We start from the raw sequence: 27,423 nt of genomic DNA on the forward strand, positions 1-27,423 counted from the left end.
TCTTCTTCAGATACTCTATTATAGCATCTCTTAGGAAACCCTCCAGGTTTTACCCACAGTAGAGGTTAAGCTTACCGGCCTATAATTTCCAAGTTCGTTTTTTGTCCCCTTTTTGAATATTGGCACCACATTTGCTATATGCCAGTCGTGTGGTACAGACTCATAGAATCATAGAATCATAGAATCATAGAATGGTAGAGTTGGAAGGGACCTCCTGGGTCATCTGGTCCAACCCCCTGCTCAAAGCAGGTTTCACTAAATCATCTCAGACAGATGTCTGTCCAGCCTCTGTTTGAAGACGTCCATTGAAGGGGAACTCACCACCTCTCGTGGCAGCCTGTTCCACTCATTAATCACCCTAACTGTCAAAAAGTTTTTTCTTTTTTTTTTTTTTTTTTTATTCTCTGTTATAATACTCTGTTTTTTATTCTCTGTTATAATACTCTGTTATTATTGAATCTTTAAAGATTAAAAACAATGGTCTATCTATGACGTTACTTAATTCCTGCAGTACTCGCGGGTGTATCCCATCCGGGCCCGGGGATTTGTCAACTTTAGTGATTTTTAGACGCCGCCGTACTTCTTGCTGGGTTAAGCAAGTGACATTTAATGGAGAATTTTTGTTCATGTTTTCTGTCATGCGATTTTCTTGTGTAAATACTGTTGAAAAAAAAATCATTTAGTATATTGGCTTTTTCCTCATCCTCATTCACCATTTCACCCAGACTATTCTTAAGGGGGCCAACTCTATCATTTTTTAGTTTTTTACTATTTATGTAGTTAAAGAATATTTTGGGATTATTTTTACTTTCTCTGGCAACGAGTCTCTCTGTCTCAATCTTTGCTGCTTTGATTTGGTTTTTACAGAATTTATTTAATTTTCTGTATTTATTTAATGCCTCATCACTACCTACTTGCTTTAGTTCTCTAAATGCTTTCTTTTTCTCACTTATTGCGCCCCTTACAGCTCTATTTAGCCATAGTGGTTTCCTCCTATTTCTAGCATGTTTATTCCCATAGGGTATATTTTGTGCACAGGTCCTATTCAGGATGCTAATAAATGTCTCCCATTTGTTTTGTGTAGCTTTATGTCTCAGGATATCGTCCCAGTTTATTGCACTAAGATCATCTTTCAACCATTGGAAATTTGCCTTCCTGAAGTTTAGTGTCCATGTAACCCCTCTACTACACATCTTATTAAAGGATACATGAAAACTTATTATTTTGTGATCACTATTACCCAAGTGACCCCAACTCGTATATTTGATTTGGGGTCTGGCCTGTCGGTTAATATTAGGTCTAGCCGTGCCCCCCTTCTTGTTGGGTCCTGAACCAGTTGTGAAAGGTAATTGTCTCTCATAGTTGTCAAAAACCTATTACTTTTGCTTGAACTACAGGTTTCTGTTCCCCAATGTATTTCAGGGTAGTTGAAGTCCCCGATAATAATGACTTCTCGTTGAGTCGCTGCTTTATGAGGATATTCTCCGCTGCTTCCATTATTTTTGGAGACTTATAACAAACCCCTATCGGTAATTTATTATTTTTTCCCCCTCCCCTTATCTCCACCCACAGGGACTCTACATTTTCATTAGATTCACATATATCCTCCCGCAAGATGGGTTTTAAGGATGATTTTACATATAAACACACCCCCCCTCGCTTGTTTGTATGGTCATTTCTGAACAGACTATAGCCATGCATTTTATGTATCTCTCTGTACCTCTATTCCTTCTTACTATATTGACTGTTCTAACCCCACCCACAATTTCTTTATTTGTGCCCAAATGAATACCCTCCCCCCTAATCCCTATTTTAAACACTCCTCCAACCTTCTAACCATTTTCTCCCCCAGCACAGCTGCACCCTCCCCATTGAGGGGAGACTATTAGAGATTAGAGACTGATAGAGACTATTTACATTTTTTAAGTTGTAGCAGATCATAACGCTCGTCTTTTGCTATAACTTTTTATGATATTACACTGTGTTACTTATAGTTATATAGTGGATATAAAAAGTCTGCTAAAATGTCAGGTTATTGTCATATAAAAAAACACACCAAGAAGAATAATTTCAGAACTTTTTCCATAATCTGTGCAAATCCATTAGTAAATAAATATAACAAAACTAATATAATGTTGCATAAGTGAGAACACCCTATTACAATTGGGGATGTGGTTGTGTTCTGAATTAGATAATCACATTTAAACATGTTACATAGTAATCAATACACAGCTGCCATCATTTCCAGTCCTTCTGATTTAACCCTATATAACGTTTAGCTGTTCTAGTAGGATTTTCCTGACATTTTCTTAGTTGCATTTTCTAGCAAAAGCCAAGGTCAGTAACAGGGCTATAGAGCCGGAGTCGGTGTCCATTTTGGTGGAGTCAGAATCGGTATAAAATGGACCGACTCCGACTCCTAAAATATATAATAAATTGAGCTCATTAGTACAATGCAGGATGTGCTGTAAATGTTTTCATAAGAATTTGGGAAAGTTATAAAATGCCTGTTCTGATCTAAGAATCTCAGCTTTTAGTTGAGATGAATCTGTGCTGCACTTTATGAACATGCTCAGTTGTGAGGCCGGGCTGTGGAGTTGGAGTCGGAATCGGGAGTCAGGGAAATTGAGGAGTGGGAGGTTTGGGTTACCGACTCTACAGCCCTGGTCAGTAATCAGCTTACAACACAGCAAAGGAATCTCATTCTAGGAAGTTATCAGTCAGGAGAACGGTACAAAAACATTTCCGAGGCATTATGAGCACTGTAAAGATGGTCATCAATAAGTGGCTTAAATCTGGCACAATAGTAACCTTTACCTAGAACTGGATATCCCCCAAAAATTGATGAAAAGACAAGAATTAAATTGGTTTGGGAGACTGCCAAGAGTTATACAGCAGCATTAAAGGAGCTGCAGGGATTTCTGGCAAGCACTGGTTGTGTACTGCATGGGACAACAGTCTCCTGTATTCTTCATATGTCTGGCCTGTGGGGTAGAGTGGCTAGTCAGAAGCCTTTTCTTACAAAAAAAAGTATCCAAGTCCAGCTATGTTTTGCCAAAATCTTCATAAAGTCTGCCAAAAGCTTGTGGGAAAATGTATTATGATCTGATAAGACTAAGGTTGAACTTTTTGGCCATAATTTAAAAATTTCTGTTTGGCACAAACCGAACACTGGTCATCACCAAAAGAACATCATTCATTCAGAGACACATGGTGGAGGCAGCATTATGCTGGTTTTCAGCAGCTGGAACTGAGTCTTTAGTCAAGGCAAAGTAAAGGGAATTATGGACAGTTCCAAATATCACTCAATTTTGCAACAAAATGTTCATGCCTCTGCTAAAAAGCTGAAAATGAAGAGGAATTTCATCTTTCAGCACAATAACAACCCTAACCATATCTACAAATCAACAAAAAAGTGGCTTCACCAGAAGAAAGCCAGAGCCCAGACCTGAATCGAATTGAAGTTCTGTGCCTGACCTGAAGAAGGCGCTGTACACAGGAGATGTCAGATTTGTAGCTGCGGCAAGGAAAAGTGGGCAAAGATTGTCAAATACTCAATGTGTTATACTGATAGGCTCCAACCCAAAAAGACCAAATGGTGTCATAAATTCAAAGGGTACTTTAAAGTATTAGTTTAAGGGTGTACATATTTTTGCAACCACCTTCTTTTAGTTCTTTGTTTTTATTCTTCCACCCGAAAAGATTTCAGTTTATTTTTCAATTAGATTATGGGTGACATTAAAGGTGGAAAAAGTTCTGAAATGATTCTTCTTGGCATGATTTATTTACATATGAAGAGCCTGGCATTGTAACAGGGATGTATAGACATTTTGTATCCACTGTGTATACACAGGTAGGCTGCTTATAGACCTGTATTATGCTTGAGTGAATCCGGCCTTAGACAACTTTGAATTTTTTTTAGTCCAAGAAAGCAAGGATCTCATCTAAAAAACTTTAATGGACCCAAAAGTGTTGCGTTTCTCTGTAATTAAAGCAGATAAAAAAACGCTAAAAGCTTTTGCCACTCATGACTTTGATCCTACGACAGAGAATGTAATCTGTGCCATTATGTTACATCTTGTTCCCCCTTGGGAAAAGTTGTTTGTCTTTGTGTTTCTCTTCCGATCATTCAGTCTGGATGGACCTGAGTCATGTAAATGATTTTACTCTTTTTTTTTTTCTTTACCTTATGGGCTTATATTATATTCTAGCAAAGCAATAAACGTATAAAACAAGCGATAACTATGGACAAGGTGAAAGAAACGTACATTAATGTTCCATACTTTTTTTTAAATTTAACTGTCCTTAGAGAATCTTAACATTTCTGTCCACTACATTTGTTTATTAAAAACACGCCTATGGTGGCATTTAGTGCAAAAAAGAACATATACTTGTCTACTGGACCCCCCACACCATTTACTGCACCGATAGCTGTGTTCCCCGCTGGTCTCTTGGTTTCCTCTTTAGGTAGAGGACATCACTTGACCTCTACAGCCAATCAGCAGTTAATGATCAACTGCAGGGCTCCACATTCTGTCCAAGCTGGAAAATACAATATCTGATTGGCTGCATCGGTCACGAGATCTCCCGCCAGAAGAGGAAGCCATAAGACCAGCGGAAAACGCTGTGGCAGCAGTGCAGTGGAACGTCAAGGGTTTGGTAGGTGAGTTTATCTAATTTTTGATTTGATACCCCCATGGATCCAATTTTAATATGAAAGGTCAAATAGATAACCCCTTTAAATGCTTTATGGTGAATATTTTAAGTCTGTTGCACATAAATCCCATTGTGTCACTAACTGTGAACCCTTAGCATAGGCCATCAATATTTTCATTGGAAGTAAACCTCGCAGTAGTGACCATAATAAAGGGGCATGGGTGTTCCTGCAACCGAAACGTCTCCTTTTTTTGGTTACACATGCACAGTTACATCTATATGAATGTCTGTTCCTGATACTGAAGGAACATTGCGGTTCTCCAACACTGAAGACAGGCGCTGTATAGGAGAGCGGCACGTGTCTGAGAACTTCTGCACCATTGTTCTAGTGATCAGAGAGAATTTCATCACCCAGACCCCCACTAATCAAACTTCTGACATTTATCTGTAACATGTCAAAAGTTTTTTTCCAACGACAGGTCTACTTTTTCTGAAAAAAAAAAAAAAAAACTCCTTCCAAGTGTAGAAATATACAATACAGACCAAAAGTTTGGACACACCTTCTCATTTAAAGATTTTTCTGTATTTTCATGACTTTGAAAATTGTACATTCACACTGAAGGCATCAAAACTATGGATTAACACATGTGGAATTATATGCTAAACAAAAAAGTGTGAAACAACTGAAAATATGTCTTATATTCTAGGTTCTTCAAAGTAGCCACCTTTTGCTTTGATGACTGCTTTGCACACTCTTGGCATTCTCTTGATGAGCTTCAAGAGGTAGTCACCGGAAATGGTTTTCACTTCACAGGTGTGCCCTGTCAGGTTTAGTAAGTGGGACTTCTTGCCTTATGAATTGGGTTGGGACCATCAGTTGTGTTGCCAGAAGTCAGGTGGATACACAGCTGATAGTCCTACTGAATACACTGTTAGAATTTGTATTACGGCAAGAAAAAAGCAGCTAAGTAAAGAAAAACGAGTGGCCATCATTACTTTAAGAAATGAAGGTCAGTCAGTCTGAAAAATTGGGCAAACTTTGAAAATGTCCCCAAGTGCAGATGCAAAAACCATCAAGCGCTACAAAGAAACTGGCACACATGAGGACCGCCCCAGGAAAGGAAGACCAAGAGTCACCTCTGCTTCTGAGGATAAGCTTATCCGAGTCACCAGCCTCAGAAATCGCAGGTTAACAGCAGCTCAGATTAGAGACCAGGTCAATGCCACACAGAGTTCTAGCAGCAGACACATCTCTTCAACAACTGTTAAGAGGAAACTTTGTGCAGCAGGCCTTCATGGTAAAATATCTGCTAGGAAACCACTGCTAAGGACAGGCATCAAGCAGAAGAGACTTGTTTGGGCTAAAGAACACAAGGAATGGACATTAGACCAGTAGAAATCTGTGCTTTGGTCTGATGAGTCCAAACTTGAGATCTTTGGTTCCAACCACTGTGTCTTTGTGCGATGCAGAAAAGGTGAACAGATGGACTCTACATGCCTGGTTCCCACTGTGAAGCATGGAGGAGGAGGTGTGATGGTGTGGGGGTGCTTTGCTGGTGACACTGTTGGGGATTTATTCAAAATTGAAGGCATACTGAACCAGCATGGCTACCACAGCATCTTGCAGCGGCATGCTATTCCATCCGGTTTGTGTTTAGTTGGACCATCATTTATTTTTCAACAGGACAATGACCCCAAACACACCTCCAGGCTGTGTAAGGGCTATTTGACCAAGAAGGAGAGTGATGGGGTGCTACACCAGATGACCTGGCCTCCACAGTCACCAGACCTGAACCCAATCGAGATGGTCTGGGGTGAGCTGGACCGCAGAGTGAAGGCAAAAGGGCAACAAGTGCTAAGCATCTCTGGGAACTCCTTCAAGATTGTTGGAAGACCATTTCCGGTGACTACCTCTTGAAGCTCATCAAGAGAATGCCAAGAGTGTGCAAAGCAGTCATCAAAGCAAAAGGTGGCTACTTTGAAGAACCTAGAATATAAGACATATTTTCAGCTGTTTCACACTTTTTTGTTAAGTATATAATTCCACATGTGTTAATTCATAGTTTTGATGCCTTCAGTGTGAATGTACAATTCTCATAGTCATGAAAATACAGAAAAATCTTTAAATGAGAAGGTGTGTCCAAACTTTTGGTCTGTACTGTATATACATATATGTGTGTATATATATATATATATATATATATATATATATATATATATATATATATATATATACTGTACATCCGTGCAAACTATTTATTTATGAATTCTGTAATTTGTTGAATAATCATAAATGTAGAAGCTTTGCAGCAAGTCTTTTTGAAACCATTTTGCGTCTTTAGCTCCTTTGTAGACAGTGAGTCTCCATGGTAACAGACAACAGTACAGACCTTGTGTAGTCAGATTCTGCATTCACACTTTTTTAAGTATGAAAATAAATAGTGTATGGAGGTATATAATTCCAAAAATAATCACAAAAAGGAACATTTTTGAATGCTTTTTACTTTACTCCCCTCATATACCCAAAAAATTACAACGCAAAGTAAATTCTAGCAACGTTTTAAGTGATGTACCCTTCGTCAAGGCTCTGGATAGGAAATGTATGAGGATGGAAAAGAAAATATCCACTTGTATCAGTATATGAAAGAATTGTTGGGCTGGCTAGGGATAAAGAGGGAGTGTGGAAATTAGTATTACTCATGGGAGAATCGACCCAGTGGTTCAAAGAGCAGTGGATGCAGATAGGATACAAGTCTGTAGCCTGATGAAGGGTTCATCACCTGAAACGTTGCTGGATTTCACTTTGCTGTTTGGTGTGCTATTCCTCTATACACTATTAGTTTTCTTACGAATATGGGAGGAATGTGGTCTGATTAAGTGGAATAGGCACCCAATCTCTTCTTTGTCATATAAATTGGAGGTTGATCCAACCACTTTTTGTCTATTACCCTTTTATGTTTGTCTTCTACTTCTTACTAACATTCAACTGATAGATGTCATGCACAGTTTGGGAAAGACTAAGTGCAACTCAAAGGGATGAGGGGAGGGTAGCCTAATTGCTAGAGAAAGGGGGTGTGGAGACCCCTAGACAGGTCTAATATCACCCTACCTGTCCTTCCATCCCTATATAGGTTCCACACCTATCGCTGAACAGGAAACCCACTCCCTGTATATCACTAGAGCTAGGCCCTAGATAGGGAGGTGGGGTGAGCACTGGTCATTCCCCACTATAAACTAAAGACAACAAGGAAGATAAACAAAGGGGGGAAAACTTAGCTTGAGAAAACACGAAAATAGATAACACTAAACGTTCTGCAAGGTCACCAGAGAGGAAGCTAGCTGAATGCTATAGCTCCGAGCCTTCACAAGGGAACATGTGAATATCACCGGCGACTCCCTGAAGCAGACTGAGAGTTTATAAATACCCAAACCAGGGTGTGTCAATCAGAGTAGGAGGGAGGTTGTTGCTGGGTCCAAAAGTAAGAAGGATTAAGAAGGCGTCTGCAATGCCAAACGCAGTGACCTGCTGCCGCCATTGATACACAATAGATTAGAAAGTCAACATTGATTATGAGTGGTCAAACTCCTTAGTGAATGAACCTAAAAACTCCACGCAACTTCATTATTATTATTAATTTATATTATTTATTTATCTGAACATATATTTTATTGCTTTTAGCTCATAAATCAGTAACAGATGCTCTAATAACATTTCCTCTCCCAGATTTTTGTTTCTAAGCCTTCTCCTTTTCTCCCGCAGTTTGCCTACGCTGTTTCAGTATTGAAAGAGTGCTGTAAGATGCGTCCCACAGACCCGACCGTTCTGCTTCTCGCTGCCAAGGTCTGCATTGGGCCACTGCATTGGGTAAGTAAGCTGAAGTAATGACTCTTACATAATGCATTAAGCACAGCGGTGTGGTGCCACAGAGCATAAAAATAGTCACAGAAATCCTGCCCCAGCACTTACACCTGGAGAGCCATTACTGAGATTACATTTATGAAAATTAGGAAGAAAAGGAACAAGAGCAACCATAAAAAAGAGTGACAAACATTTTACATGCAAAGAAGAAAAGGAATTCCCTGAACACCAAGTGTCAGACAGCCGCTTCTGCTGACTAATTACGCTGGTGTCTCGGCCTAATTCGCTCAAGTTCCTGTTTTTCGGCTGTAGAGTTTGGCATTCCAGCATTTTAATGAGAGCAGTCTTTGATCCAGGATGTGAACAACACTAAGACGAGCATAATAAGTAGCTTCTAATTGATCCCTATGAATCCAACTGGACAGCTAGTACTAAGCAATGAGTGACCGTGATATCTGCGAATGCTCATGTATGGCCTGAGTGTTGGCAGTGGACCCTTAGGAGCACCGCTGTGATTGTGCATGTTATCACCCCCGCCATCTATAGACCAATACTCCGCAGTCATGAAAAGGTGCATACAGTGGGGAAAATAAGTATTTGATACACTGCTGATTTTACAAGTTTTCCCACCTACAAAGAATGGAGAGGTCTGTAATTGTTATCATAGGTACACTTCACCTGTGAGAGACAGAATCTAAAAATAAAAATAAAACCCAGAAAATTACATTGTATGCTTTTTACATAATTAATTAGCATTTTAATGCATGAAATAAGTATTTGATACAATAGAAAAACAGAACTTAATATTTGGTACAGAAATCTTTGTTTGCAATTACAGAGGTCAGATGTTTCCTGTAGTTCTTGACCAAGTTTGCACACACTGCAACAGGGATATTGGCCCTCTCCTCCATACAGATCTTCTTTCACGTTTCGGGCTGTCACTGGGCAACAATGAGTTTCAGCTTCCTCCAATGATTTTCAATTGGGTTTAATTCTGGAGACTGGCTAGGCCACTCCAGGACCTTGAAATGCCTCTTATGGAGCCACTCCTTAGTTGCTCTGGCTGTGTGTTGTGGGTCATTGTCATGCTGGAAGACCCAGCCACAACCCATCTTCAATGCTCTTACTGAGGGAAGGAGGTTTTGGACAAAATCTCGCAATACAAGATCCCATCCATACTCCTTTTAATACAGTGCAGTCGTCCTGTCCCCTTTGCAGAAAAGCACCCCCAATGTATGATGTTTCCCCTACCATGCTTTACGGTTGGGGCGGTGTTCTTGGGGTTGTACTCATCCTTCTTCTTCCTCCAAATATGGCGAGTGGAGTTGATACCAAAAAGTTCTATTTTGGCCTCATCTGACCACATGACCTTCTTCCATGCCTCCTCTGGATCATCCAGATGGTCATTGGCGAACTTCAAACGGAATTGGACATGTGCTGGCGTGAGCAGGGGACCTTGCGTGCCCTGCAGGATTTTAATCCATGACGGCGTAGAGTGTTACTAACGGTAATGTTTGAGGCTCTGGTTCCAGCTCTCTTCAGGTCATTGGCCTGGCCTTCCCATGTAGTTCTGGGCTGATTTTATGACCTTTCTCAGAGTCATTCTTACCCCACGAGGTGCGAACTTGCATGGAGCCCCAGGCCAAGGAAGATTGACAGTCATCTTGTGTTTCTTCCATCTTCTAATGGGCCCGCGTAGCGGCGTGGGTGACACGCGACACATGCGCTATAGAGCACCCTGGGACTGACATATGTTTACACTTACCATGAAATTGGTGGTCACGTGATGGCATCATGTGACCGTCTCCTGGGTTAGAAAAAGGTCCTCCAACCACTTTCTCCTCACTGCCTTTTGAGAATGCATCGAACCACTCTGCGAAACACGCGTCGAGGCTGCTCACTTCCACCACCATCAGCTGCTCAGCTACTGTCTATCCCATCTCCCCCTGGTAAGGCCCTTTGCCCTCTTTTACTCTATGCACTGCCATTTGTTATTACTTGATATTTGTATCCTCTTTTTTGTGGCATTTGGGGTCCTTCCCTGCCTGCACTGCACTTTGCTCTGCACCACCTATGGAATAAGGATAGACTGCTTTGCAGCTGTGAGTTTTTGTACCTTATGTGCCTGTTTCTTCTACCTATATGATTAAATTCATATCTTATGTACATGTATTTAATCCAAATAAAATAATTTTGTTATACCAGTTAAACTCAATGTTCTCCAAGTTCTACATGATTATTAGGCGTTGGTTCTAATCTTCACATCCTGACACCTTTTTTGGTTCAGCTGTGCCATTTTATTACTATGTCATTGGCCCCCTTTATATTGATATTGTGAAATACTGCCTATGCCACATTCCACGCCAGAGAGGCAGCGGGAAATTAGGGATGTGGATAAGTGGCTCAGGAATTAGTGTAGGAAGGAGGGTTTTGGGTCCCTGTGGAACTGGGCCAATTTCTCTGTTGGCTTCAGGCTCTACGCTCGGGATGGGCTGCACCGGAATGGCAAGGGGGCCACCGTGCTGGAGGAAAAAGAATGTCTAGAAGGTGGAAGGGGCTTCTGAGGAGACAGCAATTAATGTAGAGCTGGGGAAGATAGTGTAGATAGTGAACTCGGCATAAGTAATGAAATTGGGGGTGGCATGGGGGGAGAGGTTAGGACAGTCCATATACTAAGCAGAAATAGAGGTACACAGAAATACACAAGGGCATGTGCACCAATGCCAGAATCCTCACCAACAAGATGGAGGAATAAGAATTAATATTGTTGGAAGAAAATTATGATATGGTGGGGATAACGGAGACATGGGTGGATGACAGATAACGGAGACATGGCTGGACGACATGTTACGGAGACATGGCTGGACGACATATAACTTAGACATGGCTGGACGACAGATAACGGAGGCATGGCTGGACGACAGATAACGGAGGCATGGCTGGACGACAGATAACAGAGGCATGGTTAAACGACAGATAACGGAGACATGGCTGGACAACAGATAACGGAGACATGGCTGGACAACAGATAACGGAGACATGGCTGGACAACAGATAACGGAGACATGGCTGGACGACAGATAACAGAGGCATGGCTAGACGACAGATAACGGAGACATGGCTGGACGACAGATAACGGAGACATGGCTGGACGACAGATAACGGAGACATGGCTGGACAACAGATAACGGAGACATGGCTGGACAACAGATAACGGAGACATGGCTGGACAACAGATAACGGAGACATGGCTGGACGACAGATAACAGAGGCATGGCTAGACGACAGATAACGGAGACATGGCTGGACGACAGATAACGGAGACATGGCTGGACGACAGATAACGGAGACATGGCTGGACAACAGATAACGGAGACATGGCTGGACGACAGATAACAGAGGCATGGCTAGACGACAGATAACGGAGACATGGCTGGACGACAGATAACGGAGACATGGCTGGACGACAGATAACGGAGACATGGCTGGACAACAGATAACGGAGACATGGCTGGACAACAGATAACGGAGACATGGCTGGACAACAGATAACGGAGACATGGCTGGACGACAGATAACAGAGGCATGGCTAGACGACAGATAACGGAGACATGGCTGGACGACAGATAACGGAGACATGGCTGGACGACAGATAACGGAGACATGGCTGGACGACGGATAACGGAGACATGGCTGGACGACGCATAACGGACACATGGCTGGATGACGGATAAAGGAGACATGGCTGGACGACAGATAACGGAGACATGGCTGGACGACAGATAACGGAGACATGGCTGGACGACAGATAACGGAGACATGGCTGGACGACAGATAACGGAGACATGGCTGGACGACGGATAACAGAGACATAGCTGGACGACGGACAATGGAGACATGGCTGGACGACGGATAACGGAGACATGGCTGGACGACGGACAACGGAGACATGGCTGGACTACGGATAACGGAGACATGACGGATAACGGAGACATGGCTGGACGACAGATAACGGAGACATGCCTGGACGACTGATAACGGAGACATGACTGGAAGACAGATAACAGAGACATGGCTGGAAGACAGATAACAGAGACATGGCTGGACAGATAACGGAGACATGGCTGGACGACAGATATCGGAGACATGGCTGGAAGACAGATAACTGAGACATGGCTGGACAACAGATAACGGAGACATGACTGGACGACAGATAACGGAGACATGGCTGGACGACAGAAAACGGAGACATGGCTGGACGACAGATAACGGAGACATGGCTGGACGACGGATAATGGAGACATGACTGGACGACAGATAACGGAGACATGGCTGGACGACAGAAAACGGAGACATGGCTGGACGACAGATAACGGAGACATGGCTGGACAACAGATAACGGAGACATGACTGGACGACAGATAACGGAGACATGGCTGGACGACAGAAAACGGAGACATGGCTGGACGACAGATAACGGAGACATGGCTGGACGACGGATAATGGAGACATGGCTGGACGAGTGCTATACTGGTCTATTAATTTCAAGGGCTATAGTCTGTTCAGGAATGACCGTACAAATAAGCCAAGGGGAGGGGTTTGTTTATATGTAAAATCGGCCTTAAAACCCATCCTACGTGATAATATATGTGAGGCTAATGAAAGTGTACAGTCATTGTAGGTGGCGATAAGGGGAGGGTGAAAAAATAATAAAATACTGATAGGGGTTTGTTATAAGTCTCCAAAAATAGTGGAAGTGGCAGAAAATATCCTCATAAAGCAAATAGATGAGGAAGCGAAACAGGGAGACGTCATTATTATGGGGGACTTCAACTACCCTGATATAAATTGGGGAGCAGATACCTGCAGGTCCAGCAAATGAAACAGACAATTACCTTTCACAACTCTTGGCGAAAGGTTGTAGCCCAGCAGAAAAAGGCATGACTTGCCATGAAATGGGCTGTGGTCTAAATTGCGACACCATGCACCAAAATTATTAGTGCAAATTCAGCCAACTAATAGGTGGTGTAAAGTTAGACTACGTAGTCTCAGGATGAACCAAATCTATCAAACAGCCTGAACAACTCAGATAAATCTGCTGTATTATAGGACTGTGGTTATATCCTTATCTGGTCCTGCTCCAGCTGCCTCTGTCTCTGCCACCAGACTAACAACGCGGAAAATAGAGAGACCTCTAATGGGCATCACTGGGCAATGCAAGACGCAGTCCATATGTGTGGCTAAGACTTGTGGAGCCGCACAGCCAGGGATTATGTGTTTCTGCAGACCAACTAGTCACCCTGTGTAATTTGCCCTCTGTTGTGCCCTATGGAACTGAACCACACCTTATTTAAACTTCTATCAGTCTAATAGGAGTTGCTAGTAGTGATGAGCGAGCATGCTCGTTACTCGAGATTTACAAGCATGCTCGGGTGTTTTCCGAGTATCTTCAGCGTGCTCGGGTGTTATGTTTGAGTCACTCCGTACTCATGATTTGCAACTGTTTGACAGCTTTAATACATGTGAGTAATGCCTGTTTCTTAGGCATTCCTCACATGTATTAAAGCTGTCAAACAGTCGCAAATCATGAGCACGGAGTGACTCAAACATAACACCCGAGCACACTGAAGATACTCGGAAAACACCCGAGCATGCTCGCCGAAAGGGTTAACAGAGCATACTCGCTCATCACTAGTTGCTAGCAATAAGGGTATACTGATTTTTCTTGTACGCAAAAAATTGGACCAATTTTCATCAGTGCTTGGTCGGTATGTTAGTTTTTACCACTAGTAATTTTCTTGTATGCAAAAAGAAAACAAAATTGCAAAGCTTCTCCCACCCAATGCAATGTTAAGTGGCATCCATGTGCTGTCTGTGATTTTCACTGGTCTATAGACTTGTATGGGTGATTTTGATCTGTTACTTGGATAAAAAATAGACATGTCTCCATGATTTTTTTTCAGAGACACATTCTGGAAAAAAAAACAAGGACTTGTGAACAGCACCAAAGACTAAAATGAGTACGTGTTTTATCTGTGAAAACCACACGTAGTACATGTACTTGAAATAAAGACTTCTGAATGAGGCCTTATCCTGATTTTATGTCTCCTGTTAACGCCAGCTACCTGACCCGACTTGTTTGACTCCCGTTGCTGTTCTTGGAGTGACTTAACCCTGATGATATTGGCTTTGATTCCATTCCTTCATCCTGGTTCAGACCTAGACTACATCATGACTAGTGATCGGTGGATGGATTCGTGGGACTCCGGTTCAGCACCCAGGTCAATGATACCCGGCGGCTAGATGGGAGCCCTGAACATCTCTTACCTTCCGGTGGCCCCAGTGTGACATTTGATTTGTCAGGGCTGGCGCAACGTCATCTGTGTGACTTAATGAAGAGATAACGTTGCGCCAGCCCTTACATAGTTACATAGTTTAGAAGGCCGAAAAAAGACAAGCGTCCATCCAGTTCAGCCTATTTCTTGTGCACTGCAGCTATTCCGCAGCGTTGATCCAGGGGAAGGCAACAAAAAACCATGCGGTATAGGCCAATTTACATCATTGAGGAAAAATTCACTTCCCGACACCAATCTGGCAGTCAGATTAAATCCCTGGATTAATTAACTAAGCATAAGATGTAATTTTATTGTTCTCAAGAAAGGCGTCCAGGCCTCTCTTGAACTCATTAAGTGAGTTGGACATCACCACTTCCTCTCCCAGAGAGTTCCAGAGTCTCACGGCTCTGACCGTAAAGAATCCCTTTCTATGCTGGTGCAGGAACCTCCTTTCCTCCAGACGCATAGTGTGCCCTCTCGTCTTTGTCACCATCCTTGGTATAAACAGGTCATGGGAGAGATCTCTGTACTGCCCCCTGATGTATTTATACATGTTTATGAGGTCTCCCCTAAGCCTTCTCTTTTCCAATGTAAATAGGCCTAATTTTGACAACCTCTCTGGGTATTCTAGTCCCTCCATTCCCTTTATTACCTTAGTCGCCCTCCTTTGTACCCTCTCTATCTCCAATATGTCTTTCCTGAGCACCGGAGCCCAGAACTGTGCACAATATTCTAAGTGCGGCCTTACCAGCGCTTTATACAGAGGAAGCCCCTATTCCTCTTCTGATGCATGCCATGACTCTATTTGCCTTCGCAGCTGCTGCCTGACACTGGGCACTCCAATTTAATTTGCTGTTAACCAAGACGCCCAGGTCCTTCTCCATGTCAGATTTCCCCAACGGTTTCCCATTTAATATGTATGGGTGACTGCTGTTTTTCTTTCCCATGTGCATGACCTTTATTAGCCCTGTCTAATAAAAAGTCGTGCCTGGGACGTCGTGTGGAAAGAGACTTGTAGGCTCTCGTCTAGCTGCTGGATACCACTGAGCTTGATGCTGGACTAGAGTCCCGTGAATCAGATTTTGTGTTGTACCTGCCCTCTCTGGATTTGACCCACCTTGTTGACTTTCCTTGGCAGATCACTCCTCCAGAAGGCAGCCACTCCGTGGATGCAGTCCAGAGGTTCCTTTTTAAAGTCTAGATCCCTGTATAGGGGTTAGAGGTTGAAGGCCACGGTACATTTGAGATCTGCAAAACAAAGTGGCTTCTGCAAAGTCTGACCATGGAAGCACAATGTTTCTGCAAACAGTTCACCCATAACACTGTCTAGTGGAGAACATCCCTGATTGAATCTATCCTACTTTGATGCAGGAGGCCTCCAAGGAAATCATTGTTGGTCCCGATGTCCAGCAAGGACAAGTTTGATAATTGTTTTAAGTTGGCAATGCTGATCTTTTTCCTAATCTTCCCCGAATGCTCCGTTTCCTGAGACTCTCCAAGTAGAGTAGACAGGAGTGTAGTGAAAGAAGACAATCACTTCTCTTATAGAAAACTCTCTACAATTATGTAAATGGCTGTGATAAATTGTTGCACCTTGGTCTCGGGACCCCCTGCTGTGTCCTGTACTTATAGATGGTGTTTGGAGGGGGTTTTTTTGCATTTAGGTTTTGTATTACTATTTGATATTTGACAAACAATTTTGAGCCAAAATCCACAGCAGCAAAACTGTAATTTGGACAAAAATAATTACAGATATGTTCACATTTTCCAGGACATTTCACTGCACACACGCACAGAAAATGACTACTTGTCACGTTCGTAGAGACTGTTCGCAAGGAGCATTTCTGATTTATGTCCAAACATTAAAATTATATTTAGCCATTGTAGATTCTTCATTGTTTGTGGCAAAACCTTAGCTACACCATGAAGGTACATGAACGTCCATATGTGAATATTATCTATAAATCTAAAAATGCATCAGCCACCGTCCACAGCAAAAAACACTGAATATGGGAAATGTAAACTGTATTGCTGCCATATAGACTACTCAGCGCATGAACTGGCCAATTCATGGGTCCCATGAGCCATGACAAGGCCAGGGTCACACCACTGTTTTTCACTCATCCAAGCAAATGTGTCCAATTTTATTAATAAGGCCACGGCTGCACTATCAGTATTTGGTCAGTATTTTTTCTCAGGAGTGGGTGATAAATGCAGAATTGGTGACTTGTTTCTATTATACCTTTTCTCTGATTGTTCCTCACCTGGTTTTGTCTCCCACTCCTGAGAAAAAATACTGACCGAATACTGACCAAATACTGATAGTGGGGCCGTGGCCTTAAATGCAGAAACTACAATTGATGTTGCATTTTTTACAGAAATATTTTTATTATATATATTTTTTACTCCCAATAAAAACCTGTGGGGAAAAAAAAAACACCCCAAAAAACTCATAGTTCAACAACATCTGTAATTGTAGAGGACGTAAGTTTTCATGAAACTGTTAAACGCAGCAGATTTTCGACACAAATAACTCTGTGGGAAAAAAATGTTGCTAATGCTTCATGGAAACATGGGCCTATGGCTGATGGAAGGAGCTCAGACCACTATGGAGGCTGTCACCACCTCCAATAATGCACTACGAGAAATGCAAAAGGGACCAGCACCTCCTAACAGAATAAAGCAAATGTGAACAGGTGCAAGGTGCAAACAGTGCCGCAATCTGTCTATCTATCTATCTATCTATATCTAAATTCAACAAAAAAGCATTCCAGGTAAGTTGCAATTACGGAGCCTTTATTAGCCCAGGTGACATTTTTGCTCTGTATCACCTTTTTTCAAAAGGCTTCCTGAGTCCTCACGTTTTCCAGGAGAGTCTCTTTCAGAAGGATCCATGGTAGTGCTGGAGCCTTGCCACCTCACATGGGCTAATAAAGGCTTCATATTCGCATCTTATCTGGATTGTTGCCTTTTTTTGTGGACTGATCTAATAGAGGTTAATGGTTGCTGACCTGGACACCTGCACCAAAGAATGGAACTTGTGCTGCTTTAAAGGTATCGTTCCATGAAAATAATTTATCACCTATCCAAGTGGATATGTGATTACTGTATAGACTGGTGGCGATCCAATCACTGGGAGCCTCATTAACGCTGCTCAGATGCTGCAGATCCTGACTAATTGAAGGACCTTTCCGGTCAAGTATTCATTCTTGTGCCTGGAAAGAACTTCAAAATGTGGTAGAGTATACACATTGTGTAAGCTGCAGCAGTGGTGTGTGTGCCTGTGTGCTGATGTAGCAGAGCTGTGTGATTATTTAGTAAAGCTATGTGTGTGTAAATTGCACAGCTGTTTGTGTATGTAGAAGAACTGTGTGTTTCTGTGCACATGTAGCAGAGCTGTGTATGCAGCAAATTTGTGTGTATGCAGCATAGTGGTGTGTGTATTAGAGCTATGTGTGTATGTAGCAGAGCTGTGTTTGTAGCAAAATGGTGTGTGTGTGTGATAAAGCTGTGTGTGATAAAGCTGTGTGTATATAGCAGAGTTATGACTGTATATACTGCACATGCTGCAAACAAACACTAACAATAGATATGCTACCTCCTTATTCTACACTACTGTATTAAAATTTGTGATGTTGACCCCTCCACTTCTTTATACCGCCAGGGAAGTTTTAATTAGTAGGAAATGTGTTTTGTCTATTTTCTGCTGAAAAAATCTGGATGCGTCTTATGGTAAGGTACAGGTGCATCTCACTAAATTAGAATATCATCAAAAAGTTAATTTATTTCAGTTCTTCAATACAAAAAGTGAAACTCATATATTATACTAGATGGTGGCCCGATTCGAACGCATCGGGTATTCTAGAATAGGTATGCGGCCGACGGGGCGCAATTAGCAGAAGGCCGCGACCAATCAGCAGAGCGTTGTTTAAATTTGGCGCCAATCTCGCTGATTGGACGCATCTGGCGCCCGCGACCAATCAGCAGAGCGTTGTTTAAATTTGGCGCCAAGCTCGCTGATTGGTCGCGGCTGGCGTCCGCGACCAATTAGCACAGCAGTGTTTAAATGTGGCGGCAAGATCGGTGATTGGTCGCGGCCGCTATTTAAATGTGGCGCCCAAATCGGTGATTGGTCGCGGGCAGCGGCCGCAACCAATCAGCAGAGCGGTGTTTAACTTTAGCGCCAAGATCACTGATTGGTCGCGTGCGGAGAGCGCGACCAATCAGCGAATCGTATTGGTGGGGAGCGGAATCGTATTAGTGAGGATCGGGGAGCGCCGCTGCCTGTGCGGATACTTCCGCTGCGAGAACCCGGGACATGAGCGACTGCTCGCAGCAGAAGTATCCCGACCAGCAGCGCCGCTCCCCGGTCCTCCCTTCACACCCTTGCCGCTGATGTCCCCACAGTATCCGCATGGTGTTACAAAGATCCGGACATTTGTGTTAAAAATCGCTGATTGGTCGCTGGCGCTGCCCGCGACCAATCACCGATTTGGGCGCCAAATTTAAATATCGGCCGCGACCAATCAGTACAGCGGTGTTTAAATGTGGAGCCAAGATCGGTGATTGGTCGCGGCCGATATTTAAATTTGGCGCCCAAATCGGTGATTGGTCACGGGCAGCGCCAGCGACCAATCAGCGATTTTTAACACAAATGTCCAGACCTTTGTAACACCATGCGGATACTGTGGGAACATCAGCGGCTAGGGTGTGAAGGGAGGACCGGGGAGCGGCCCTGCGGGTCGGGATACTTCTGCTGCGAGCAGTCGCTCATGTCCCGGGTTCTCGCAGTGGAAGTATCCGCACAGGCAGCGGCGCTCCCCGGTCCTCACTAATACGATTCCGCTCCCCGCTCCTCACCAATACGATTCGCTGATTGGTCGCGCTCTCCGCACGCGACCAATCAGTGATCTTGGCGCTAAAGTTAAACACTGCTCTGCTGATTGGTCGCGGCCGCTGCCCGCCACCAATCACGGATTTGGGTGCCAAATTTAAATATCGGCCGCGACCAATCAGTACAGCGGTGTTTAAATGTGGAGCCAAGATCGGTGATTGGTCGCGGCCGATATATAAATTTGGCGCCCAAATCCGTGATTGGTTGCGGGCACCGCCAGCGACCAATCAGCGATTTTTAACACAAATGTCCGGATGTTTGTAACACCATGCGGATACTGTGGGGACATCAGCGGCTAGGGTGTGAAGGGAGGACCGGGGAGCGGCGCTGCGGGTCGGGATACTTCCGCTGCGAGCGCCCGCTCATGTCCCGGGTTCTCGCAGCGGAAGTATCCGCACAGGCAGCGCCGCTGACATCCATGCGGCTAGGGTGTGAAGGGAGGACCGGGGAGCGGCGCTGACATCCAATTGGTTGGGGCCGCTATTTAAATGTGCCGCACAAATCGGTAATTGGTCACGGTCTTGGCCCGCGACCAATCACTTATCTTGCGGCTAAAGTTAACCACTGCTGTGCTGATTGGTCGCGGACTCTGCCCGCGACTAATCACTGATTTGGGCGCCAAATTTAAATATCGGCCGCAACCAATCACCGATCTGGGCTCCAGATTTAAACACCGCTGTGCTGATTGGTTGCGGCCGATATTTAAATGTGGCGCCCAAATCGGTGATTGGTCGCGGGCAGCGTCGGCGACCAATCAGCACAGCGGTGTTTAAGTTTTGCACTAAGATCAGTGATTGGTCGGGTCTGAAGACCGCGACCAATCATCGAATCGTCTTGGTGAGGACCGGGGAGCGGCGCTGCCTGTGCGGGTACTTACGCTGCGAGAACCCGGGACATAGCGGGCGCTCGCAGCAGAAGTATCCCAACCCGCAGCGCCGCTCCCCGGTCCTCCCTTCCGCATGGAGGTCAGCGGCACCGGCGGTCCTTCCGCTGATACCGGCCGGGAGATGAGCGCCTCGCGCCGCTCATCTCCCGGCTGCATCTCCTTCCCGCAGATGGGTCCGGCGGTCGAGGTCCTTCCACTGCTACCGGCCGGGAGATGAGCGCCTCGCGCCGGTCATCTCCCGGCTGCATCGCCGCTCAGCTCCGTCCCGCAGATGAGCCGCTAACGGCCGCCATCTTTTTTCAGAAATCCCGCGGCGCTGATTGGCCGCTGCCGGACCAATGAGCGACGCGGGATTTCCTGGACAGACAGACAGACGGGATAAGACGATTATATATATAGATAGAGTCATTACACACAGAGTGATCTATTTCAAGTGTTTATTTCTGTTAATGTTGATGATTATGGCTTACAGCCAATGAAAACACAAAAGTCATTACCTCAGTAAATTAGAATACTTTATAACACCAGCTTGAAAAATGTTTTTAAAATCCAAAATGTTGGCCTACTGAAATGTATGTTCAGTAAATGTACTCAATACTTGGTCGGGGCTCATTTTGCATCACTTACTGCATCAATGCGGCGTGGCATGGAGGCGATCAGCCTGTGGCACTGCTGAGGTGTTATGGAAGCCCAGGTTGCTTTGATAGCAGCCTTCAGATCGTCTGCATTGTTGGGTCTGGTGTCTCTCATCTTCCTCTTGACAATACCCCATAGATTCTCTATGGGGTTAAGGTCAGGTGAGTTTGCTGACCAATCAAACACAGTGATACTGTTATTTTTAAACCAGGTATTGGTACTTTTGGCAGTGTGGACAGGTGCCAAGTAGTGATGAGTGAGCACTAAAATGCTCGGGTGCTCGATGCTCGTGTCGAGCAAATTGGAATACTCGGGTGCTCAACCCGAGCAACGAGCTCAATGTAAGTCTATGGGAAACTCGAGCATTTTTCAGGCGGCTCCCCAGAGCGGTCTGCAGAGGGCTTAAAAATTGCCCAAATCGATGGGAACAGTGCTAAAATGGCATGGGAACAGCATGGAGAAGACCCCTGGAAGCATTTCTGACACCCAGGTCACTGCTGTCAACAATGTTGTCAGAGGTATAACGCCACTTTTACGGACTCACAATAAAACCAAAATGGATTTTCCTGGGAAATATGTTAAGGAACATCCTTTCCAGGGTAATGACTTGTATATAAGGCAAAATAAATAACCAAAAACAAAAATATTCCTCCACACCTTGGGCTATGTTCACACGTAGCGTTTTTGATGCGTTTTTGCACTTTTGCATTGTTTTCAACCGTGACAAATGCATTCACCGGGAAATGTCATTTTAACATTTTACAACCTTATTTTTCCATGTGGTGTGTGAGACATGATCGGACACATCCTGTTTCATTTATGAAGGAGGGACTCTGAAAGTCACAAAGCCTTTTTTTATAGGGGCATCAGGCGGCCTTTACTATTCTTAAAGGGCCAGCAGTCGGCCCTCACTATTCTTAGAGAGCCATCAGCCGGCTATGCTTTGTTGTTCCCATTACTAAAGAGTGGGTCTCCTATACTGTTATTGCGTATGCAGTGAGTGGCCGGGCTGGCCAAAATTTGGATGCACCCCAATACCCCTTTGAAAATTTGGACGCACCCCAATACTCCTTTGAAGAGACTTAGAGGAGGGCCTCCTGAAAACAATGTTCCCATTATTAGGAAGTGGGTCTCCCATACTGTTTGCCTATGCAATGAATGCAAGGGCTGCCAAAAATTTGGACCTACTCCAATGCCCCTTTGAAGAGAATTAGAGGAGGGCCTCCTGAAAACAATGTTCCCATTATTAGGAAGTGGGTCTCCCATTGTGTTTGCCTATGCAGTGAATGCAAGGGTTGCCAAAATTTGGAGGCACTCCAATGCCCCTTGGAAGAGACGTGGAGGTCAGAGGGCCTTTTGAAAACAATGTTCCCATTATTAGGAAGTGGGTCTCCCATTGTGTTTGCCAATGCAGTAAGTACAAGGGTTGCCAAAAATTTGGAGGGACTCCAATGCCCTTTGGAAGAGATGTGGAGGTCAGAGGGCCTCTTGAAAACAATGTTCCCATTATTAGGAAGTTGGTCTCCCATTGTGTTTGCCTATGCAGTGAATGCAAGGGTTGGCAAAAATTTGGAGGCACTCCAATGCCCCTTGGAAGAGACGTGGAGGTCAGGGGGCCTCTTGAAAGCAATGTTTCCATTATTAGGAAGTTTGTCTCCCATAGTGTTGTCCTATGCAGTGAATGCAAGGGCTTCCAAAAATTGGGAGGCACTCCAATGCCCCTTGGAAGAGACATAGAGGGCCTCATGAAAAAATGTTCCCATTATTAGGAAGTGGGTCTCCCATAGTGTCGGCCTATGCAGTGAATGCAAGGGCTGCCAAAAATTGGGAGGCACTGCAATGCCCCTTGGAAGAGACGTGGAGGAGGGCGTCATAAAAAAATGTTCCCATTAGATAGGAGCGGGTCTCTTATACTTGTAATGCCCATGCACTAAGTGTATGGGCTGAGAAACATTTACCCCTGGGGGGTATACATGAACATACTGTATAAAAAAATTATTTTATGGGCATCATAAACACCCTTTAAAAAAATTATGTGGATGTTGCATCACGGACCACGGTCACCCTGGTGATATGGTGGTGGAAGATGAGGAGAAGGAGGAGGCTAATAGCCAAAATCAGGAAGCGTATACCCATGTGTGGGTGTGAAAAGGTACTTGGGAATACACCTCCCAAAAAAAGACACTGTATTTCAGTTTATGTTACGCTGCTATCTTTCGGTGGTGTTGAGAAGTCTGGCCCAATCCAGCCCTTGTTCATTTTTATAAGAGTCAGCCTGTCAGCATTTTTTTTTCAGTTGACAGGCGGATGCGCTTATCAGTTATAATTCCACCAGCGGCACTAAAAACCCGCTCTGATAAAACGCTAGCGGCAGGGCTGGAATGGACCTCAAAGGCGTAGAGAGCCAGTTCATTCCACTTACCCAGCTTGAATACCCAATAATTATAAGGCACAGAGGACCACGGAGGACGTTGGTACGGTCGGCAAGGTACTTCCTCAGCATCTTCCCAAACTTTGCACTTCTTGTGAGAGTACTCCGCGCCTCAGGACCTGTGCGATGGGAGGGGCAGAGAAAATTCTCCCAGAACTTTGACAGTGTTTCCCTGCCTCTGCTGGATTGGAGTTGTGTCTCTTTCGCCTGTAGTTCTTGGTTGTCCAACGAACTGTGACCTCTGCTGCCAGCGTTTTCAGATGGGAATTTTTTTAATAGTTCCGCAACAAGGGCCTTCTGTTACTGCCCCATTTTTGTAGACCTGTCCGCCTCAGGAATAAGAGATATAAAGTTCTCCTTGTAGCAGGGGTCTAGAAGTGTCACCAACCAGTAATGACTGTCACCCAAAATTTTGAGAACGCGAGGGTCATGGGAAAGGCAGCGTAACATAAACTCAGTCATGCGTGCCAGACTGCTAACAGGCAAGACTTCCGTATCCTCACCAAGAGGACGAGTGACCATGCTCTCCTCCTCTCTGTCCTCAGGCGATCCACACTGAAAAAACGGTATGACAGTTGTGCAGGTAGTACCGTCTATAGCGCATGAAACTAGCTCCTGTTCTTCCTCCTCCTCTTCCTCATTGTCACCCAATCCACGTTGGGATGAGATGAGGCTGGGCTGTGTGTAATCACCCTGTATGGTTCCTTGCTCCATCTCATCGTGCTCCACCTGCAATGAATCCTCTTTGATTGTGAGAAGAGAGCGTTTCAGAAGACAGAGAAGTGGGATGGTGACGCTAATTATGGCGTCATCGCCGCTCACCATCTTGGCGTCCTCAAAGTTTTGAAGGATGGTACATATGTCTGACATCCATGTCCACTCCTGAGGTCTTATGTGTGGAGTCTGAACTGAATAACGACGGCCTTGTTGACGCTGGTAGTCAACAACTGCCCTCTTCTGCTCACAAATCCTTCCCAACACCTGCAGTGTAGAGTTCCAACGCGTGGGGACATCACACACCAGTCTGTGAGCCGGAAGCTGCAAACGCTGCTGAAACACGGCAAGGGCGGTGGAAGCTGTAGGTGACTTTCTAAAATTGTCACACAGGCGGCGTACTTTAACAAACAGATCCGGCAGCTCCAAGTAGGATTTGATAAACCACTGAACCACGAGGATAAGGACATGGGCCAGGCATGGTACGTGTGTGAGCTCGCCTCGCCGCCACCAGGTTCCGGCCATTGTCACACATTGTCGACCATGCTTGGCTGTAGGTTCAGCGGTGTGAGCCACAGATCTGCCTGCTCTTTCAGAGCTGTCCACAACTCTTCAGCATTGTGCGGTTTGTCACCTAAGCATATTAGCTTCAGCACAGCCTGTTGCTGCTTGGCCGAGGCAGTGCTGCAGTGCTTACAGCTTGTGACTGATGTGGTCACTTCAGAGATGGAGGCTGAAGAGGAGGAGGAGGATGAGGTGCAGGAGCTGTAGACTGTGGGGGCAACATTAATTGACCTAAGGCTCGCAATCCTTGGCGTCGGGAGGGCGTGTTCCGTCCCAAGGTCCGACTGGGTCCCGGCTTCCACTATGTTAACCCATTATGCCGTCAGCGTGATGTACCTTCCCTGCCCACAAGCACTTGTCCACGTGTCTGTGGTTAGGTGGACTTTCCCGGTAATTGCGTTGTTGAGGGCGCGGCTTATGTTTTGGGACACGTGCTTGTGTAATGCGGGGACGGCACACCGGGAGAAATAATGGCGGCTGGGGACCGAGTACCAAGGGACGGCCGCCGCCATCAGGTTGCGGAATGGTTCTGTCTCCACGAGCCTAAAAGGCAACATTTCGAAGGCAAGCAGTTGCGAAATGTGGGAATTTAGTAATGTGGCCTGTGGGTCGTTTGCTTCGTGTTTGCGCTTGCGTTCCAAGGACTGGAGTATGGACAACTGAACGCTGCGCTGGGACAAGGACGTGGACCTGCTTCCTGATGCTGCTACTTGAGAGTGTGCAATGACAGGTTCAGGGCAGGAGGCATCTTCGCATGCACCATGGACAGGGGATTGGCTTGCATGCAGAACAGCGGAAGAAGCAGTGGTGCCACCCGCAGACACTGTTCCTGGACCCTGGGGTTCGGCCCACAAAGTCGGGTGCTTTGCTGCCATGTGCCTGATCATGCTGGTGGTGGTCAGGCTGGTAGTTTTGCCACCCCTGCTGATACTGGCCTGGCAGGTAGTGCAAATGGCCTTTTTGGGGTTATTGGCAACATCTTTAAAAAACAACCAGACTCGTGAGACCTAACAGTTCAGGGGCGGAACTACCGCCCGTGCAGCCGGTTCATTGAACGGGGGCCCCGAGGGAGAGGGGGCCCCTCCAGCCTCCAGCAGGGCCGCCATCAGGGCATGACTGCCCTGACTCCAGTATGGGGCCCAGCCGGTAGGGGCCCCCTTGGAGCCCCGCTGGGGCCCCCCCTCTTGTGAGTCTCTCTCCTCATGGGGCCCCCGGCCCCATGCTAAGCGCCGGGTCCGGGACATCTCAGCGCTGCGTTGCTCTGCTGCGGCAGCACCTTCATGATTCCCCTGATTTCCGGTCATGTGACGGCGCCGTCACATGGCCGGAAATCAGGAGAACCTGGTGTCAGCGATTTGGACGAGCGCCAGGATTCTGCAGGGATCGCATGGGGGTAAGTATAACAAGTTTTATTTTTTTCAAAATACAATTTACTAGGAGTGGGGGGAATGGGAGATGCAGGTGGGGGGAGGGGAGAGAGGTGCACATGGGGTGGGGGGATGAGAGAGGTGCACATGTGGGGGGAGGGGGGTGAGAGGTGCACATGTGGGGGGGGATAAGAGATGCACATGGGGGGGAGATAAGAGATGCACATGGGGGGGAGATAAGAGATGCACATGGGGGAGGGGGATAAGAGATGCACATGGGGGGGATGAAAGAGGTGCACATGTGGGGGAGGGGGATGAGAGATGTGCACATGTGGGGGGATGAGAGAGGGGCACATGTGGGGGAGGGGGATGAGAGATGTGCACATGTGGGGGGGGTGGTGAGAGCTGCACATGGGGGGGTGGTGAGAGCTGCACATGGGGGGGATGAGAGAGGGGCACATGTGTGGGAGGGGGATGAGAGAGGGGCACATGTGTGGGAGGGGGATGAGAGAGGTGCACATGTGGGGGAGGGGGATGAGAGATGTGCACATGTGGGGGGGTGAGAGAGCTGCACATGGGGGGGATGAGAGAGGGGCACATGTGTGGGAGGGGGATGAGAGAGGGGCACATGTGGGGGAGGGGGATGAGAGATGTGCACATGGGGGGGTGGTGAGAGCTGCTCATGGGGGGGTGAGAGCTGCACATGGGAGAATTGGGAGAAAATGAGCTGCACATGGGGGAATTAGGAGTAGGGGGATAATGAGCTGCACATAATGAATGTGGGGTGGGGGAGAGTAAATGATAAATGACGATGGGGTGGGGAGAGCACGGACATGATATAATGAATTGGGGCAGGGGGTGCATGTAAATAATGAATGCGGGGAGCAGGAAGTATAGAGTAGAGGTTCTAATTAAATTATATATTAAGTGCCTATTTACAGTTAATGGGGGCACCGTGGTGGATTACAATTTATATTTGGAATGGTAGGTTGCATAATAACTAACCATATATTGATGGTGGATGCACGTCTGTATTCAGCTGCGTAATGTAGAAGTTGGGGAATGTGCTCTAGATAACTGT

General features: G+C 45.4%; 1 protein-coding gene across 4 annotated transcripts in view; it reads left to right on the forward strand.

Annotated features, from left to right (window-relative positions):
• The window catches only part of TTC7A (tetratricopeptide repeat domain 7A), a 486,038-nt gene that overhangs the window by 219,565 nt on the left and 239,050 nt on the right, over positions 1-27,423 (forward strand). For all 4 annotated transcript variants that reach the window (XM_073672075.1, XM_073672077.1, XM_073672079.1 and 1 more), the window contains one exon: positions 8,417-8,521. In XM_073672075.1, the coding sequence (XP_073528176.1) occupies positions 8,417-8,521 (105 nt within the window). The remainder of the gene's footprint in view (positions 1-8,416; positions 8,522-27,423) is intronic.

Source organism: Phyllobates terribilis, unplaced genomic scaffold, assembly GCF_046119375.1.
Source record: "Phyllobates terribilis strain yellow unplaced genomic scaffold, ASM4611937v1 Scaffold_3__8_contigs__length_932513732, whole genome shotgun sequence".
NCBI classification, from domain to species: Eukaryota; Metazoa; Chordata; class Amphibia; order Anura; family Dendrobatidae; genus Phyllobates; species Phyllobates terribilis.